The following is an 18,842-nucleotide window of genomic DNA, read 5'->3' on the forward strand; positions in this document are numbered from 1 at the left end:
GAAATTCCGCAGGTATCCTACAGTTAACAATTTAACAGACTTCAAGCGTGCTAAAGCAAATGGCAGGCGTATCCGACGTGCATCCAAACGGGAAAGCTGGCAGTCATTCCTCTCATCTGTAAACTCCTACACAGATACACATAAAGTGTACAACAGACTTAGAGCACTTCAAGGGCGCAGTGCTCACCCAGTGCCTCTGGTCAGCACTGCTGGTGATACACCGGAACACCAAGCAGATGCAATAGGTCAACATTTTGAATATATTTTCAGCTCAGCACATTATACAGACTCCTTCATGCGACACAAGCTAGCGGAGGAGCGGAAACCTATCCGTGATAAAAGGCCATCCACAGGAGGGTACAATAGCCCTTTCACTATGGAGGAATTGAAGGCGGCTCTGGGAACATGTGGCAACTCAGCAGCAGGCCCAGACAGGATTACTTATGGCATGCTCAAGCACATACATGAACACACCCTTATAAGCATCCTCTTTCTGTTTAATAAGATATGGTCCTTTGGGCGCCTACCCAAAGCCTGGAAAGAGGCTGTTATCATACCAATCCTCAAACAAGGAAAGGAAGCCACGCTTGCAGCAAGTTACAGGCCCATTGCCTTGACTAGTTGCTTGTGCAAGGTGTTTGAAAAAATGATAAACCGCCGCCTCGTTTATTTCCTTGAATATAACGGCCTTCTTGACCAACGTCAAGCTGGATTCAGGCCTGGTCGGTCGACAACTGACCAGCTTGTAGCATTTGAATCTTATGTCAGGGATGCCTTTATCCACAAACAACATTGTCTTTCTGTATTCTTTGACCTGGAAAAAGCTTATGACACGACCTGGCGTTATGGCATTCTCCGTGATCTGCATTCTCTTGGAGTCTCGGGAAACATGCTCAATACTATAGAAAGCTACCTCTCCGAACGCACCTTCGTGGTTCGTCTTGGAAATGCTCTATCGAAGCGGTTCATACAGGAGAATGGCGTTCCCCAAGGTGGCGTTCTCAGCTGCACGCTTTTCATAGTTAAAATGAACTCTCTAAGAAGTGTGTTGCCCAAAACTATCTCTTACTCTGTTTACGTTGACGATGTCCAGATCAGTTTCAAATCCTGCAACTTGGCCATCTGTGAACGGCAAATTCAGTTGGGGGTAAATAAACTCTCAAGCTGGGCAGACGAAAATGGGTTTAAATTCAACTGTGGCAAAACCGTCTGTTTACCTTTTTCTCAGCAGCGTGGCATTAGGCCAGACCCCAACATCACACTGAACGGGCAGACCATAGCCGTTAAACAAGATCACAAATTCCTAGGCGTTGTGGTAGATAAAAAGCTCACCTTTGTTCCACATATCAAGCAGTTGCGATTGAAATGCTTGAAAGCATTGAACTTACTAAAGATCCTTTCCCATCAGTCATGGGGTACAGACCGTGACTGTCTGCTGAACCTTCTGAATAGCGTTGTCCTATCACGTATTGACTATGGCTCGGTAGTGTACGAATCAGCATCAAAGTCTGCGCTAAAGATGCTTGACCCCGTGTACCACCTTGGGCTCCGTCTGGCCACTGGTGCTTTCAGAACTAGCCCAATAGCCAGCCTGTATGTTGAGGCGAACAGATGGTCACTAGAACGACGAAGGCAGTACACAAGCATAGTGTATGCCACTAAGGTGCTCTCTCATGCAGAGCATCCATCTGGTGAACTCTTGCAGGACACAAGCAACACCCAGTTGTTCTTGAGACGACCATCAGCAACGCCACCATATCCCGTTAGAGTCGCGTCACACATTGAAAGCCTGCAGATACCGGCCTCCAACCTCCAGGTGGTGTCCCACAAAGACGCCATTGCGCCCTGGGAAATACACGCTGTTCACTGTGATATGTCATTTCTTGAGGTGGGCAAACATGGGAATCCGCTCGCAATAAATCAGCACTTTATGTACTTGCAGGCAAAATACAGGTGTGCAGAGTATTACACTGACGCCTCTAAGTCTTCAGCTGTCGCATGTGCCGCACATGGCCCACAATTCTCCGAATCGAAAACAATGAACGAACATACAAGCATATTTACTGCAGAATGCTGTGGCATCCTCCTAGCCGTAAAGCACATCCTACAGAATAAACAACCAGCCTCCATCATATATACAGACTCCCTCAGTGCAGTGACTGCGTTGTCATCCGGTAAAAAGCATAAAAATCCAATAACTAATTTCCTTCTAAAATGTCTCATGTCGGCTCACAAATCTAAACTTAAAATCACACTGTGCTGGGTACCGGGGCACTGCAACATAGCTGGAAATGAGGTAGCTGACAGACTTGCGCAGTCAGCTGCTCTCCGTAATTCTATTGACATAGATAATATACCCTACGAGGACCTCAGGCCACAGATTAGAAACAGAATCCGTAGGCAATGGCAAGAAGAATGGGATGGAGCAACTGAAAACAAACTGCACACAATAAAGCCATTAATAGGAAGATATGCTACCGAGAAACGCGACAGACATAAAGAGGTTGCACTATGCAGGCTTAGAATAGGACACACACATGCAACACATTCACATCTGCTAAACAGTTCTCCAGCACCGCACTGTCCAAAATGTGGTGATCGACTGTCCGTCATCCATGTTCTAATCATGTGCAAGAGGCTAGAACCAGATAGGAGACGTCACTTCCCAGAACTGTACAGAAACCAAATACCTCCGCACCCGTCCTTCTTTCTCGGCGACTACCAAATGTTTTCATTAAAAAGAGTTTTTAAGTTTTTAGCGAGTGTAGGCTTCCTACGTGCGATTTCATATTTCCATTGAACTCAGCCTTGTCTCATTCCTGAGGAAATGGCTGAGATTTTTTATCTCACATGTCAGGCGCTCCGCACTCCTTGCCCTGACAAGGACTGTTGCTGAGGCTGCCTGACCTTGTAAATGTCATGCGCTTTGCCCATAATCATCAAATGTAATCATTACTCAATTATTTTAGGCCCTATACACCACTGTTTTTTATCCTTATCTTTTACTGCTTACTAACCTGAGTCGACCATCAACCTTGTGTTTGGCGCTCTTTGGCCTCAGTTGCCCTTGCGCCATAAAAATCTACCACTAACTAACTAACTTTTGATTCTATTAAGCACAACATTTTGGGAGCTAAACTTCAAGCTATTGGAATTGTTGGACCTGCTTTAACACTAATTAATAGCTACCTATCTAATCGACAACAGGCTGTGTACATTCGTCCTATACTATGAAATTTTATGGCTTCTGATAAAGGCATTTCTCAAGGATCAATACTCTGCGCACTTTTGTTTTTGATTTATATAAATGGCCTCCCTCAGATTGTTAATAACTGTGAACCTTTTCTTTATGCAGATTATATGTCTATAATGAATCCATCCACCCTTTGACTCTTTAACTAAACACAGACCTAAATAATATTTTAACCTGGTGCCGATGTAACTCTCTCAGTATTAATCCTTCATAGACCAAGTTCATGATTTTCCATTCAAATTACAAGGTTCCTTCAATTACCCTACGATCAAACTTAATGACATGCTCATTGCTCCTCTTAATAAATGCTCCTTTATTGGTTCTTACTCTTGATGTCAGTTTCAAATACGCTAACCATGTTGCACACTTACAAAGAAAACTAGCTCATGGCCTTAGAATTTTAATCAGAGCACTTTCGCTATTTTAACACTCCGACCTTAATTACACTATACTACGCCTTTATTCACCGTCACATCAAATATTGTATCACGAAATGGGGCATTACTTACCTAGCCCATTTATCCCCTATACAGCACATACAAAACCGAGCCATTCGAATACTAACGTTCTGTTCATATCTCAGCAGTGCCTCTTCGTTGCTTCATAGTTTTGATGCACTCCCAATTTCTAGTTTAATTAAATATCCTCACGCCATTATCCCGTTCATGTCATTGAATCATCTTATACCATCAAGTGTATCTTGTACTGTTGATCTTTTTAACCCTAACCCTACTAGATTTGCGTCAGATGGAAATATTTTTCTACCTGTAATACGGACTAATTACGGTTGACATATTGCATATTTTTCTTCTCTATCTATTAGGAACTCTTTACCAACCTATCTCAAACACTGTTCATCACTTGGTACTTTTAAAAAAGAATTGTTTTCTTACTTACTGATTTAGTTTAGCTACTACACTTGTTTGTAACCTTGGACAGGAGGTCCCTCCACAGCCTAGTGCTCTGGGACCTCCTTCTGTATATTTATCTGTACATTGTTTGTTGCTGTGAACTTTATAAACTTGATTCTGATTCTGATCGTATATAACTAAGGACTGGACATAACTAGAATTTACGAAAAAAATGCTGTAAAGGACCTGTTGATTCCAATTTAAGAATTAGGTTTATGCTGAGAGTGCCGAATCTGCGAATTCATCATGGCTGGTCAAACTAGATTTGCATCACGCGACCGGACCCTCCCAAGTGTTGAGGGCGGGGGGTTCTTTGGCCGACAAGGTTTTCCTTTTTCAGGTCTGCCAACGACCCGCCGTTGTTGCTCAGTGGCTATGGTGTTGGGCTGCTAAGCACGAGGTTGTGGGATCAAATCTCGGCCACGGCGGTCATATTTTGATGGGGGCGAAATGCAAAAACACCCGTGTACTTAGATTTAGGTGCACATTAAAGAACCCCAGGTGGTCCAAGTTTTCCGGAGTCCCCCACTACGGCGTGCCTCATAATCAAATCGTGGTTCTGGCACGTAAAATCCCATTATTTAAAAAAAAAAGAAGATCCTTGAATAGAATTGTTTGTTTATGTAATAGTGGGAACTTCAAAGAATACTTTCAGGCTATGCCGGTTCAAGGGTGAAAAATCGACAACAGGCCTCAAGTTTAAAAGATGCCTTTATATCTTCACCTTATCTTATTGTATGCAATCTTGCTTGCAAAGCGCTACACCTCTAATCCTAAAACAGTTTGTACTGCAGAGGGGAACCTCCAACTTTGTGTGCACAAATAGATGCAGCATGAGCAGTAGTCATCCTCATTACAGATTTCATGTGTAGAGCAGCAACAGGAAGGAATGCACGTGGGAGCCTGCCTCCTTAAACACAGAAATTAAACCTTTTTTTTTTCTTTTTTGTGTGAGAGAGAGGGTACAGAACTGGCACTTTTCATGGCAGCAAGAAACAACATTACGTCCTCAATGCTGGCCTCCTGTGTGCACCCGGAAGAGTCTTCATTAGAGAAAATATACATTCACTTGTGCACGTATGTCTTGCATGCAGTATGATCCAAACAAGAAATGCAAGCCATTCTTTGGTTTTATTCATTTATTTATTTATATAGTGCGTACTGCATACTTAAGGACCAACTAAAAAAAGGCATAGAAAACACATTAACAAACGGTAATTAGTAAAATGTTGGATGCTCAGTGCCATGCTATAATGCATTGTTTTATAAATTCTAATCATTAATGGTGCATGGAAGTAGAGCATTTATACTTGGTGACAGCCTAAAAGTTCAGTACAAACTTTGCCAACAGAATCACAGAGCACTTTCCCTCTGTGCCTCTGCGCTCCAACACATAGCTCCCGAGAGACTCCAGTATTGCTGGTGGGTTGTGATGTCATGGAAATAAGCTAACAAAATTGGCTGGCACACGTAAACTAATTCTAAGAGTTAGACGGTGGTGCACTTGCCGCTGCATTGTTAGGTTGTCACTTAATTATAAGTGTCTCACTTTTGGCAAAATAGTCTAGTTACAAGGGGCACTATGTGCAGTGAAATGACGAGTGCTATCTTTTTGCTAATTAATTGGCAGGGGGAATTCAAGGTGTAATTTGTTTGTCCGCACTTTGTGTAAAGGAATGTTATCAGAGTTTATTGGTTCAGAGACTCAAATGAAAAGCAGTCATTTGACACAAACCCTTTTCTTAAAACTTGTTTCAAGACTGTATTGATATTTCATGAGTATAGGGGTCCAAGACAGCGCAGGCATATTCAGTATATAGACTAGCAGTTTCACGTTACATAGAGCTTTTGTAAGTTTATATTAAAAAAATAAATAAACTTCTAAAATGTGGAACCACATAGTATGTTGCTAATATGCAGGTTCCAGCATATGTTGTTAGTAAGGTTAGTAAGTAATTTAGGCTAGAGTATTTGTAGTTGATTTTTCTAGTGGTTTGTCTGTGTAGTTGGCAAGTATATAAAAGAAGCACCTTTTTATGAGATATTTCCACATTAAGGAAGTACTGACACAAAATATTTCTCACTTTTTTTATTAGATGGCTGCCAAATCCATATTTATGATATGCGGCCTCAGTTTCTTAAATGCAGATCAAATTGTGAATTATACCATCCTTTATTGCGACAAATTCAAAATGTGTCAAATGGAGTGTGGCTGCAGGCTTGTTGAACAGGGCTCCTCTACACGTCGCGGAAATTGGGCAGGGTAGTCACGTGATATCATTGACGTGCAGGTCAGTGCAGTGGTGAAAGTTATACTGTGAAATCTTGCTGAAAGCTTTTTACAGATGGATAATAGGGGAGTGAAGGTGCAAAGGGTACTATGCGTGTTGAAAGAAGCAACAGCAGAGGTCCAAGCTTACCCCTGTCAAATGTGGAGAAGTGCAGAGTGAAAAAGAGAAGAATGGCTGATGGGGTGGCTTCAGCCACTGCACTAGGCTGACATATGTGTGCATCAATGGTTTCTGATAGCACATGACCACTAACTTCGATTTTCGTAACGTACAGAGGAGTGCTGCTCAACACCCTTCACCACGAAGCTGCACTGAATTTGGTGTGCACTTTGAATTAGTTGCAATAAAAGAAATACGTAATTGAGTTGATGTACATTTGAGAAATTGAGGCACCATGCTGTCATTACAGGCTCAGCAGCTACGTGGAGTAAAAATAGTCTTAGGTGTCCCCTTAATGATGACTGTAGGTACCATGCAAAAATATATGTGCCGGACATGCTGACTGAATTGGTGCCTCTGCATGGCAATAATGTCTTCATTTAGAAAATTATTTGAAATAGAAGGTGTGGGATGGTTCAATATTTTCAGTCCAATTGGCCCAACAGCTGACATTCAAAGTGGCCAGCAGAGTAACTAGAGTTATGCTATGCATTTAGTCTTTGTGAATGATTGAAAATTTTGAGTATTGTATTCTTGAAAAGAATTCAAATGGGTGCAGGATTGTTAAAGGAGAAACGATGCAAAATTTTGTCCTATATTGTTTGCTTTGTTAGCTAGCTGCGGACTCTGTAGTTACGGTATGAGGCCTCAATTACACGAACATACAACAAAATGTGAATATCATCTTTTAATCCAACTAATTCAAAATGCACGCCACATGGACCACAACTACTTGGCATCGTTTTTTTTTTTTTACTAAAACTCCTCTACAAATCACAAAAATAGGGGGTGGGGGGTCATGTTCTATCACTGATGTGCGAATTGGTGCATTTTTTGAAGCCACATTGCTATCATCTTGCCTAAAGCTTTAGATCACTTTTTTGATTGGAGAGAGAAGCTTAGCATGGTGAAGGGTGCTGTACATTGTGAGGGAAGTGACAGCAGAGGACCAACCTTATTATCTCACATCGAATGCAGAAAAGCACAGAGTTAAAAAAGAAAGAATGGCCGATGTGGTGTACGTCCACTTTCAGCTGCATGGTCATTGTGACTTGCAATCACTGCACCAGGCTGACTGACACATTCGTCAGTGGTCTGTGATACCATGTGATCCCCCCTGGCCCCGCTACCTCACTTTTATGATGCTAGAGAAACCCTTGTAAACCCACCCTATGCCAAGAAGCCACAATGCATTTGGCGTGCATTTTGAACTGGCCGAATTAGGAGAAGATATACTTAATGATTCCTGCCGTGCTTGAGGAATTCTGGCACTATACTGCCGTTACGGGGTCATCAGCTATTTAATAAAGAACGAGATCGGGATACAAAATTTTTGTGTCAGTACTTTTTAAAAATTGGGATGGGAAGGGGGGCACATCCCTGTTAGTGAGGAGTAACTCTTGCTTGTTGTTAGCAGCAAAAACCATAAAGAGTAGGTGTGCTCTGTTGCATTACTGCTTCAGTGATGCATTGTAGAAAAGCCTATTTTCTGCCATGAGTTGCACAGCCTCAGCACTCTGTATATGTGAAAACATTAATAGATATTTAGCTTTGCTTTGCGATTCTTATGTCAACTTTTCTTTTCTTTTACAGGCTGAGACCTACATTTTTGACGTCCTGGCCAATGTGGCTTTTGAGAAAGGGGACTATGACAAGGCTGAGAAGCTCTTTGTGGATGTCATGAAACGTTCTATTGCTGCCGGGATGCCACGTGATGACAATGCCATTGTCGAGATGTCACTCAAGCTCGCTGAGATTTATGATCACCGCAAAGACACAAAGAAGGCTGAGCAGGGCTACCGCTTTTGCATTGATGCGCAGGAGAAAAAGTTGGAAAAAAAGGATTACTTAGATCGGCTTTCTGAGCTAAGTGATGTTGAAAAGGATACGTTGGTGCTTTGGGCACGTAGCACAGAGGCATTTGGACGGCATCAGCTGGAGCAGGGGAAAATTTTAGAAGCACAGAAGTGCTTTGAGGATGCACTTACTGTCTCTAAAACAGTTAATGGCATGGGTCACGAAGTTACTCTTTCATTGTTGAATGATGTTGGCACTGTGGCTTCAATGCTGCATGACTATGAGAGAGCTCTGAAATTGCTCAAAGAAGCAATTGCACTGGGTCGGGACATTAAGTCAAGCAATCTGGCTGTGTTCTATTGCAACCTGGGCGGTGTGCTAATGGAGGAGGGCCGGAGCTATGCAGAAGCAGAAGATGCATGCCGAGAAGCTCTGAAGCTGGCCAACAAAACAAACAACAGTGAAGCTGCAGCCAGGTCTCGTGACTGCCTGGAGGAGTTGAAGAAACGTGCACCTAGAGCAGTGTTTGTGAGGTGATCAACGACTTCTTGTGGCATTTCACTGCTGCAAAGTGTTCTGGTTCTGTTCTACTGTTTGCTTATGTCTCACGTTGCTGCAGGCTGGCATCAGTTGCACTGTCATGCAGTTGTATTTGCACTTTTGAGTTGCCACTTTGTTGATAGCAAAAGTCATCATGTGTTATCTAGTCACAAACATGTATCTATGGGGCAAGATAAATGGCTCCAAGAATAGCATTTATCCCAACTGTGGTACAGCTCTGTCTGGGTAAGCATATTTGCTTCTGGCAAAGACGTCTTCTATTTTCTTAGCCTGCACTGCCTTTCCTGGCCTTTAGAGTCTATGTGTTATAGGCACTGTGTGAAACAGGTGAAGTTATTGTGCGTAGATATATTTCCTTACTGAAAGCTCCTATCCGATGAAAGAATCCACCAAGACTAAAATTTAATGCTTGGTGCACGTGAATGTTCTTTCACTATTTTTCTGAGTGATATTTTTTTCATCAAGTACTAGCTGCATGTTGTAAACGTATGTACTTAAAATAACTGCACCGTATATTTTCACATTGCACTGTTGTAGTCGTTGAAGATGTGTGTATCTGTATGATGCTTTGTGTGACAAGTGTGGAAGCATGAGCATTGTTAAGCAATAAAGTTAGAAGCTTAGCCCTAGTGCTATCTTAGTCAGCAGTGACTTGCTTGCAAGCCAAGCGACAGTTTAAACAAAGAAAAAGAAAAATGATGTTCCAAGCTGTGTTATGATTAGAATGCCACTAATACATAGCTTAAAATTCAAAATGTGCAAATGCTGTGCTATATCTTTTCCTTTTGACTCTATAGGCTATTTTATGCAGACCTTGTGCTTACGGGTGACTCTAGCGTAATGCCATTATGGAATGAAAGTTAATTTGTATGCATGAAAGTGGTTGTAAAAAGACACGATCAGCATTTTATTTCATGAGCACATTGACTCTATGTCGAAGTGCTCATGTTGCAACCCAAGTTGTTTGTGGCACCCATGAACCAGAAATAATGACTTGCTGCTTAAGGACAGCCAATTTTATTTCCATATGTTATGTGCAAAATTCGACAATTGCTAAATGCTGGTTCAGCTTGAAGTGTGAACCCTGTGCCTGACTTTCTGGAGCAAATGTAGAAGCTTGTGCAGGCTGGCAAGTCACAGCACAGGCAGGCTTGATAGGTTGAGACAAATACAGTATCATATGCATGTTTCCTGTTCCCACCCTCATTTTATATGTGCTTACTGTTTGTGTTTTCATCACGGATTTAACTAAATGACATTCAAACCCAAAATAATTTTGTCTGTTTTTTGCAGTATAACATCATTTTGGTAGTGGTGGACCATCTGAATTAGTGCTTGTTTTTTGCAGAAAATTGAGGCGCTACTTTCTTTATGGTAACAGGCAGCGTGAATTGTGGCGCTACTTTCTTGGCCTGTTAGGTTCAGGATTGTGTGATAAATCACTATTTTGAGGGATATTCTGTTACATATATTTGAAAATGCCTCTGCTTCACATTCATGTGGATACTGCCATAAAAAGTTTCATTAGTGTAACTTTATGTACGCAGCAGGTGTCAAGGTTCTACTGTTTATGGGTACTGAAAAATGGAAAATAAATGTTGATCACTATTCTTCTTACTGGCAATTGGGGATCCAAAGAATGCATCACTGTTTATTTCGGTATGCCACTTCACTCTTGAGTGTTTGTGTAACACTGTGCTGATTTGCTAATAGGCTTGGTCAAAGTAAACATGAACAAAAGCTAATGCTGGCTGACATATTTGATGGCATGCACACTTCATATTTGTTTTCTAAGTAGTCTGAAAGCAATAGCATACCTTCCAAGTTTAACGATTTTACTGTACAATGCCCAATTTTTAGAGCTTGTTTACTCATACTGACAAGAATTTTACTATGTTTACTTCATGTTGATTTAAGGGCAAGACTGATTGTAGAAGAATACCATTGCCGGCTGATTTTTTAGAGCCTGATTTTTCGGACCCCCTTGATTCCTACCCGCCGTGGCATCACCCTCTCATAGAACCTATCTATAACAGCAACCAAAAGTTCAGCCACCATTAGGTGAATATTTTATGAGTTAAAACTTCATGAAACATTTCCAAGAGTGCCTGTTCCTGCATTCCTGCAGAACAAGTCTGCAATTTTTAAAATAAACAGTCAACATCCTGAGTGATAAAACAGGTTTTAGTACTTTTCACCAAATTTTAGTATTTCTAGGTTCTGACAGCAGTATTTTTCATATGTTAAGGTTGGCAGGTGTGCAGTAGTACAAGTGTCGGTGCCATATATAAATTGACCAGTCATATTATAAATATTTTTATGCACTTTGAAGTGTAACTGTTCCGAATGATAAAAAAGAAAAAAAAAATCAGAGGACACCTAAGCACTTCTTCCAATGCGAAAGCATTAATGTCCCATTGAACGCAATTGAGCGGTCCTTCGAGTTATCCTCGCGGGCAAGCGAGCGCATTGCGATGCTTGGCCAACGTCTCCTGGATAGCAGAAAGCCGGTGCATGATGTCATGCTACCTTGCCCGACTGCCATAGAATCTAATGGGGACGCTCCCGAGTAAGCTGCAGTGATTTTGACGTCACCGCTTTCGTCATGCCGGGCTTGGCAATGGCAATTTCAGTCAAAGTAGCATGACATCATAAAGCAGAGTGTACAGGCCTGCAATGATTTGATTTGGCCTTACCGAGGCACAGTCAGAACGCAGGCGAGAGCGTGCGCGGACGAGGAACGCGCAGATAACACAGGCTTCAGAGAGCGAGGGTGATGTGGCATTGCGGCGATGCCCTTTGCCCTCATGCAACAGCTGGCGCGCTATCGCCGCAGTAGGTCTACCCCGTCGCCCACTCTGCTCCGGCGAGGCTTGCTCGTGACGTGGCATCGCAGCCAATGGGAATTTAGGTGCCATTTTTCGCTTGTCCAGACGACAAGGCTTTTTTGCTCAATGTGCCATTTGACGCTTTCGCATCAAAATTGCTTGACCAGGATCTGTCATACAGGATATATTTGTACTGTAGTTATTTAGTGAGCTGAAAATGTTTGTGGTACCTTGGTATTGTGGCACTCAGTTTCTGCTGCTTGCATGGCGTGCTCATTAAAGTTGCACACCTACTTTGCATCCTCTCTATGCTGACTTTACCTATAATGCAAAGTAACAAGGAGTAACAATGAAGAGAAATGCATTGCACTTAGTTTTTATGCATGGTTGCATTTAAGGGACACTTAAGAGAAAAATTATTTCTTCTATATCAGGTAAATTACCCTTCCACAATGCCAAAAACACCACTTTTACCGTGAGAAGATGCTTGGTAAGCCAGAAAAATCGAAAAACACAAAGGGCGGGTCGCGACGCTGTCTTGAAGTTCCCCCCCAGCTTGCCATGATGCCATAGGTTTTGACAGCATCTGCTAGGGCCCAGTTAATTTTTTTTGCAGTAAAGATAGACTAGATTGTGTTCTGAATATGGCAATTTTCGTGAACTTTTACTAAGCTAACGCGACCCAAATACGAAAAAGTACTTTGAAATTTGTGACGTCACACTGACGTACTGGCATCGGGGTTTTAAGCATGAAATTCAAAAATGAAACTTGAGCTTCATGTTCTCATGTAATAGTAAACCTGTTATCGCAAAATTAACAACACAGGTTTCAAAGAATGGTTTATCAGTCTGAATTGATACATTTTTTTCGCTTTAGTGTTCCTTTAAGGATGTGGTGGTGGCCTTTGTAGGGGAAAGGATAGGGAAAGAAAGAATAAAACTTAATAAATGCAGCAACTAAAGATGCTGTGTTTAATTTCAGGAAACAATCTTTTGCTGATTGCCATCCTTTACAATCCACTCATTTATCTTTCATTAGGGTGATGGCCTACACTGTGGACGTGTGTGCATTTTTGACCATGGACACACATAAATTATGTGGGAGCTGCAGTCGAGCACTGACTGAAAGCTTGTATATTGGACTAAGCCAATTAGTTTTGCTCTAAAAAATGGTTATCTGCTTCAAAAATGGCCAACAGAATTTCACCATCTGCATTACGCATTAGCATTACACTCTTTGAAGTGCTAGGAAATATGTCTGTAAAAAGGGCATTATGATGCATGACCAAACATGCAGAGGAGCACTGCTGTGGAGGACAGCACTTGTAGTCTCAACGTAAATATAATCCCAGCTGAGGTACAATCTCAGTGTTGAATCAAGACCAAAATTATATGCACTTGTCCTGTCAATGTTTCCTTGTCTGGTGGTGTGTTTTTTTTTTCCCACAGGCAATTATGCTAACATTAAACATTTACAGAACACAGTGCCTCTTTATTCTTTATTTTTGCTTCAGTGGAAGCTACCACGTAAAAATGCAAACACTGCGTTTGTGAAATGGGACATGCCAGATCTGTGATCGCAACGGTTACAACCATGATCAGGTGTCGTGCGGCAAGGAATGATGTGGTTAGTCATGTGGGGCTGCACCCACAGTAAGAATATTAGAATTTTTTTGTCATGATTGTGCCCATAGTGACAGGAAAAAAAAAAGAAATGTTGCTCATATGGTATGTATTTTGCATAGAGCAGTCTTTATGAATTTCTTCGGGACACCACTGTGCAATGAAAAGCCGCCAGAGCTAATGCAGTAATTTGGTTCTGATCTTCCATATGTCACCACTTCCCGTTTATGCAGCTGTGAACACAAACGTAATCCAGTGCATTTGCTCTTCATTTAAAAAATAATGGTCAGTAAAGTACTCTGCATGACTCATGTTGTAGTAATGTTGAGTAGGTATGCTGAAAACTATTGTGCTGTTTGAAAGTAGTATGTATTCTGGCAAGTGTATGGAAATAAATAATGATAGTTTATTTGTGTTTGTCATTGTACCTCAAACTGAAGAAGAAAATCCAGCATTTCCAACTGAGCTAAATAGACGATGGTGGAACTAACCACAGCGGTGCCGTTGTAACACTGCAGGACTATCGTTCGGGTTAGGTGGAAAAGCATCCGTGGGGTGTGGTGTCGGTACAAGTGCACCTAGGTTGCCCTGTAACTTTCAAATACAGCAACCCTCAAAGTCCATAAGTGCGACTTCCTTGGGAACAATTAGCTGCCCTTTGAGAATGAAGAGCAGAGTTGCCGTTAAACAAAATCCAGCAGTTATATTTTTGTGTGTTTGCACCTCATTTGTCCATGACAGTACACAACATTTGCATTGGCGATTTTGTGATGGCAGTAATATGGTGGTGAAATGTTTTAGACAGCCCATTGCTTTCCACTGCATAGGTGAAGCTATGTGGAAGAGCTGCTAAATGGTGTCCTTTTTAAGCAGCCGCCTATACTGCAAAATACAGGGATAAGATCATAAAGATTTTTGTGGGACATGAAGTGCCCTGTTTGTAGGCTGATTTACTAAAATCCTGAACATAGGCTACTGGTTAATGCTATGTAAAGTTTTATAACCCTTAAGTTCCTAGGCTCAAATTATACTTTTGCTGCCCCCACCATGGTGGCATAGTGGCTTTGGAATTGCGCTGCTAAGCCCAAGGGTGTGAGCGAATCCCGGCCACGATGGCTGCATTTTGATGAGGGCAAAATGCAAAATTGCCCATGTACTGTGCATCGGGTGCACATTAAAGAACCCCCTGGTGGTCAAAATTAGTCCGTAGATTCCCACTATGGCGTGCCTCATAATCATATCATGGTTTTGGCACGTAAAACCCCTAACTTTTTAATTTACTTTTGCTGCAAGTTCGTACGAATATTGCCAGAGGCGATTCCTGTTCATCTATGTCACAGCTGGTATTGCTGTGCATGCAGGAAAGGAACCATGCTCATCAACTCATTTTATGTGCAATTCAGTTGGCACCTCATTCATGTTGTTTGGAAGTTTACATTTATTATGATGTGTTCAGACAATAATAGTACAAAATTTGCATGTGGATAGAGGAAAAGCCTCTCCTTTTTGGGAGTAGTAGTGGTTTTTAATATTTCTGGTAAGCAAAAACCCAGAACAATGTACTTTCTAAAAAGATGTACAAGTAATTTCCACGTCGGTGTGTAAACACAAGAATTATGTGTATTATGAGGACTTGTTCACTTTTCTGCCAGAAAACTTGGATAGGATGCACTCTTTAAAGGGGCCCTGAAACACTTTGTACATAGTAAGTAAAAAATTAAATTATGGGGTTTTACGTGCCAAAACCACGATCTGATTATGATGCACGCCGTAGTGGGGGACTCCAAAAATTCTGACCACCTCGGGTTCTTCAACATGCACCTAAATCTAAGTACACGGGTGTTTTTGCATTTCGCACCCATCGAAATGTGGCCGCCGTGGCCTGGATTCGATCCCGTGACCTCGTGCTCAGCAGCCCAACACTACTAGCCACTGAGCAACCACGGCGGGTTACATAGTAAATAAACATTGCCGATCTGTACAAGAGGCTCCCATGAACATGTGAGCCAATTATTATTGCACCGCATGCTGCAGGGAATTAACAATCTCATGTCAAACATAGTGAAAAATCGCTTGCTCCAACCTTCACAGTGTCGTCATAAGCAGCGAACCCCACCAACAGCAATTCGCTGATTTCGTGATTGCAAGAACATGCTTAGTAATACTGTTATTGCTAATTTTGTGGTAAATAAATATATATATGTGTCTGCAATCTCAAAAAGACAGAAAAAGCGTTTCATCTTTGCACTGCCGATCTACACACAACAGTTGCACATAGCTGCATGGTATTCAAGAAAGCAACTTTTGGGCAGAGCCTTGCCCCATTGTCACCTCCACTGTGTAGCTTCCGGCGTACTAATGGAGACGAAAGGATAGAAAAAACTGCTCATCGATGCAATAACTATGTCTAACTCGGCTTATACTGAAGGATTTGAAAACTTCTTGTGGCAAAAGGTTTATAAGGCAATGTCCTTTAATACTGAGGTCATTCTATTATTTGGAAAAGTGTTTCAGGGTCCCTTTAAGTACATGTTTTGTGCGTTTATGTGTACCAATGTGGCACCACAAGCATTTTCGCATTCAACAGCCATCAAAATGTGGCCATTCTGGCCAGGTATTCTGCTTGGCAGCAGAATGCTATAGCCATTAAACTACGGGCACGATGGCCTATTCATATAGGGATACGTCGGCATGAGATGCTAATGCAGGGCCAGACCGATTATTGCCAATAGGAAACTTATAGCAAAAAAGAGCGCATATGAGACTGCGATGGAAAGAAAGGACACATTTACCTGCCCCCATTCCATTTGGACTCTTGCTACACCTCAACAACGTTTCGAGATGACCATCCTACTGGAGGAAACTTGTGCATTTGCACTAAGTAAGGCTTGGTTCCTATTCAGCATTTTACCTTTTTCTTCATCCATTTCTAGTGTTGTTTCAGCTTAATGAAACTAGCTCTGCTGCACACTCCCTCGTAATTATGAGCAGCTTCATACAGAAAGCAGAAACTAATCTTGCACCAATAAAAGTTTTTGAGAGTTAATGGCTTCCACAGGTTGGTTTGCTTGTGACGTTTGATACTCCATAGCCTCGTGCATTCTTGAAGGGTCATGCATGAACACTTTGATTCTACGTAACCTTCACTGTTTATGCATCACACGTATACATCTCCTGTTAGCCCTGTCTAGAGCGCAGGAAAGATGCACATTTGTGTGTTTGTGCTTTCTATGAGGTGTGCTGCTATTTCAACACAGCTTTGCTTCTACACATGTGCCACCAGGGCAAGCTTCGTGAGCTGGCAGTCGAAGGGTATGCACGGTCACAGGAGGGCACTTTCATTACGCTACCTAACAAGTGCTATGGCTACCTCGTATTAAGGTTGGTTTGTCAAAGAAACACAAGACAATTAGTATTAGTAGCCTACTCACCTGGCAGTGCATACTAATAAAAGCATAGTATTGAAGCTGTGGCACCTGTAATAGATAGCGTTGATATCTATGTAATACACTCTGTTATCTTCTAGACAGGAGTGATGGATGCTGCACATTATTCCTTTCACAGGCCCACGTCTGGAGCACTTTAAATTCGAAATATAGTGCCAAGACTAATGGCACATACTGGACCTGACACTGCAAGAAGCAAAATGTCTTTTTGGTAGTGCGAGCTCAGAACTATCTTGAGCAGCAATAGAGAGTTCTAGATTAGGGGGGCCCCCTACGCTTGCATCCCCCTAATCTAAAACTCTCTATTGTATGCAGAACTTTAGACAAGTGCGACTGAGGCAGCGAACTGTCATGTGCAGTTTAGCTACTCGCTGCCCTTCACGTTGCACACATGGAAACAGAACTGGAAGAGATTAATTAAGAACAATGGGCTAAAAATATATTTCAGAGACATAGTACATTTCTCAATCTATTTTCAGTGTATGCCAGCATACGCAGAAAACCAGCACAAAGGAAACTAGTATCTGTGGATTTTAAACGTGCAGGTCAACACAATGTGATACCTAGATCACGCACACACATTACAAAACCAGATCTCTGTTCGCAAAGCGTTGTACACTGTCTCGCACTGATAGGTGTCTCTAGCCGTCCACGTCAGACTACAGGGTAGCATGTATTGTGCTGTGCACGAATGTTTCCGAGTCGAAAAAAAGTGGCTTACGGGGCACAGCGCGACTCCTGTGAATCGACCACTTTGAAGATATCTGCCAGCTGTTGGATAACGTCACCAGGATCTACACGGCCCTTTGACAGTGCTCGGTGTCTATGCCATTCATCGTTGGCAAGCAATAGGGCATTCCACCCAGCACTTTTTGCAGCCAGGTAGTCAAGCTCGACATTATCACCTACGTGCAGCGCGTCAACAGGTTTTAAGCGCTCATCGCTGCTTGCACAAATTAGAGCCAGTGAGAAAATGTCCTTAGAGGGCTTTTGGACTTTAACCACAGCCGATGCAATAACAAAATCAAAGTATTGCCGCAATCGAAGACCGGTCAGAATGCTGTCCAGTCGCTCGTCAGTGTTCGAGATGACGCCAAGTTTGCGACCCGACTGTCTGAGCCGCTGAAGAGTTTCAACCGTGCCTACGTTCGGTGCCCAGCATTCAGGCGTCCTGTACGATTCGTAAAGGTGCGTTGCGATGGATGTCATGACAGACTCGCTGATGGTGCCTGAACCGGAGAGCGTTCGGTTAACGAGCTCAGCCCACCATTGCTCTGATGTCATGCCGCTGTCACAACCAAAATTTGGATGCTGAGCCACCATCCGCTTAAACTCAGTCTTGAACTTGTGATTTACGTGATGCGGATCCGCTGGTACTCCGTAGAGTTGAGCAACCCCAGAATAAGTTTGTCCGACTGACTCTTTGTAGCGCAACAGCGTGTTCGTTGCATCGAAGGTGATGAGGCGCAGACGCGACACCATGTCGTCTGACACATCTGACAGTCTTGCACGCTGTTTCACGTCGTAAAATGAAAGTGACAGTAGCAAACAAGAAATCAGAAATACGTCAGCAACACCGAATAGCCACAATGAATGCAGCAACGCAGCTGTCGCCACGACGAGCTCGTGCACAAGCTCAAAAGTAGTGTTCGCGTTGGATTGGATTCGGTTGCGGGAGTCACAGAACAATCAGCTGCGTGTCGGCTGCGCATGTCCAACTCAGCTTCCGGTGCCAATTGTCTCGTATCGATGTGCGATAATAGGGCTATGACATTTTACCTACACTTAATGCAGGATCGTGTAGACGAGTGTAGTGCAGGCCAGAGGGCCTTTTGTAGTACTTTATGGTGTACTTGGCCAAGGCGCTGACTTGGCTGACTGGATTCTAGCCAGTCAGAGTAGATTGCGCGTCGTCTTCTGCATTAGCAGACGAAAAGCGCCTGACTACGCACTCTTGGCACTTCGCCTGACTT

The 18,842-nt window shown here is 42.5% G+C and overlaps 2 protein-coding genes across 2 annotated transcripts in view; one reads left to right on the forward strand and one right to left on the reverse strand.

Moving 5' to 3' along the window:
• Positions 1-13,832, forward strand: part of LOC119436215 (tetratricopeptide repeat protein 19 homolog, mitochondrial) — a 31,270-nt gene extending 17,438 nt beyond the window's left edge. The window contains exon 3 of the mRNA XM_037702999.2: positions 8,208-13,832. Within this exon, the coding sequence (XP_037558927.1) occupies positions 8,208-8,948 (741 nt within the window). The 3' untranslated portion in view covers positions 8,949-13,832. The remainder of the gene's footprint in view (positions 1-8,207) is intronic.
• A 3,470-nt stretch (positions 13,833-17,302) lies between these two features.
• Positions 17,303-18,599, reverse strand: LOC119436220 (rhythmically expressed gene 2 protein). Its single transcript, XM_037703011.2, has one exon. The coding sequence runs from the start codon at positions 18,349-18,351 to the stop codon at positions 17,587-17,589; it is 765 nt and encodes a 254-aa protein (XP_037558939.1). The 5' UTR covers positions 18,352-18,599; the 3' UTR covers positions 17,303-17,586.
• Positions 18,600-18,842: the final 243 nt, after the last annotated feature.

Source organism: Dermacentor silvarum, chromosome 1, assembly GCF_013339745.2.
Source record: "Dermacentor silvarum isolate Dsil-2018 chromosome 1, BIME_Dsil_1.4, whole genome shotgun sequence".
Taxonomy (NCBI): Eukaryota; Metazoa; Arthropoda; class Arachnida; order Ixodida; family Ixodidae; genus Dermacentor; species Dermacentor silvarum.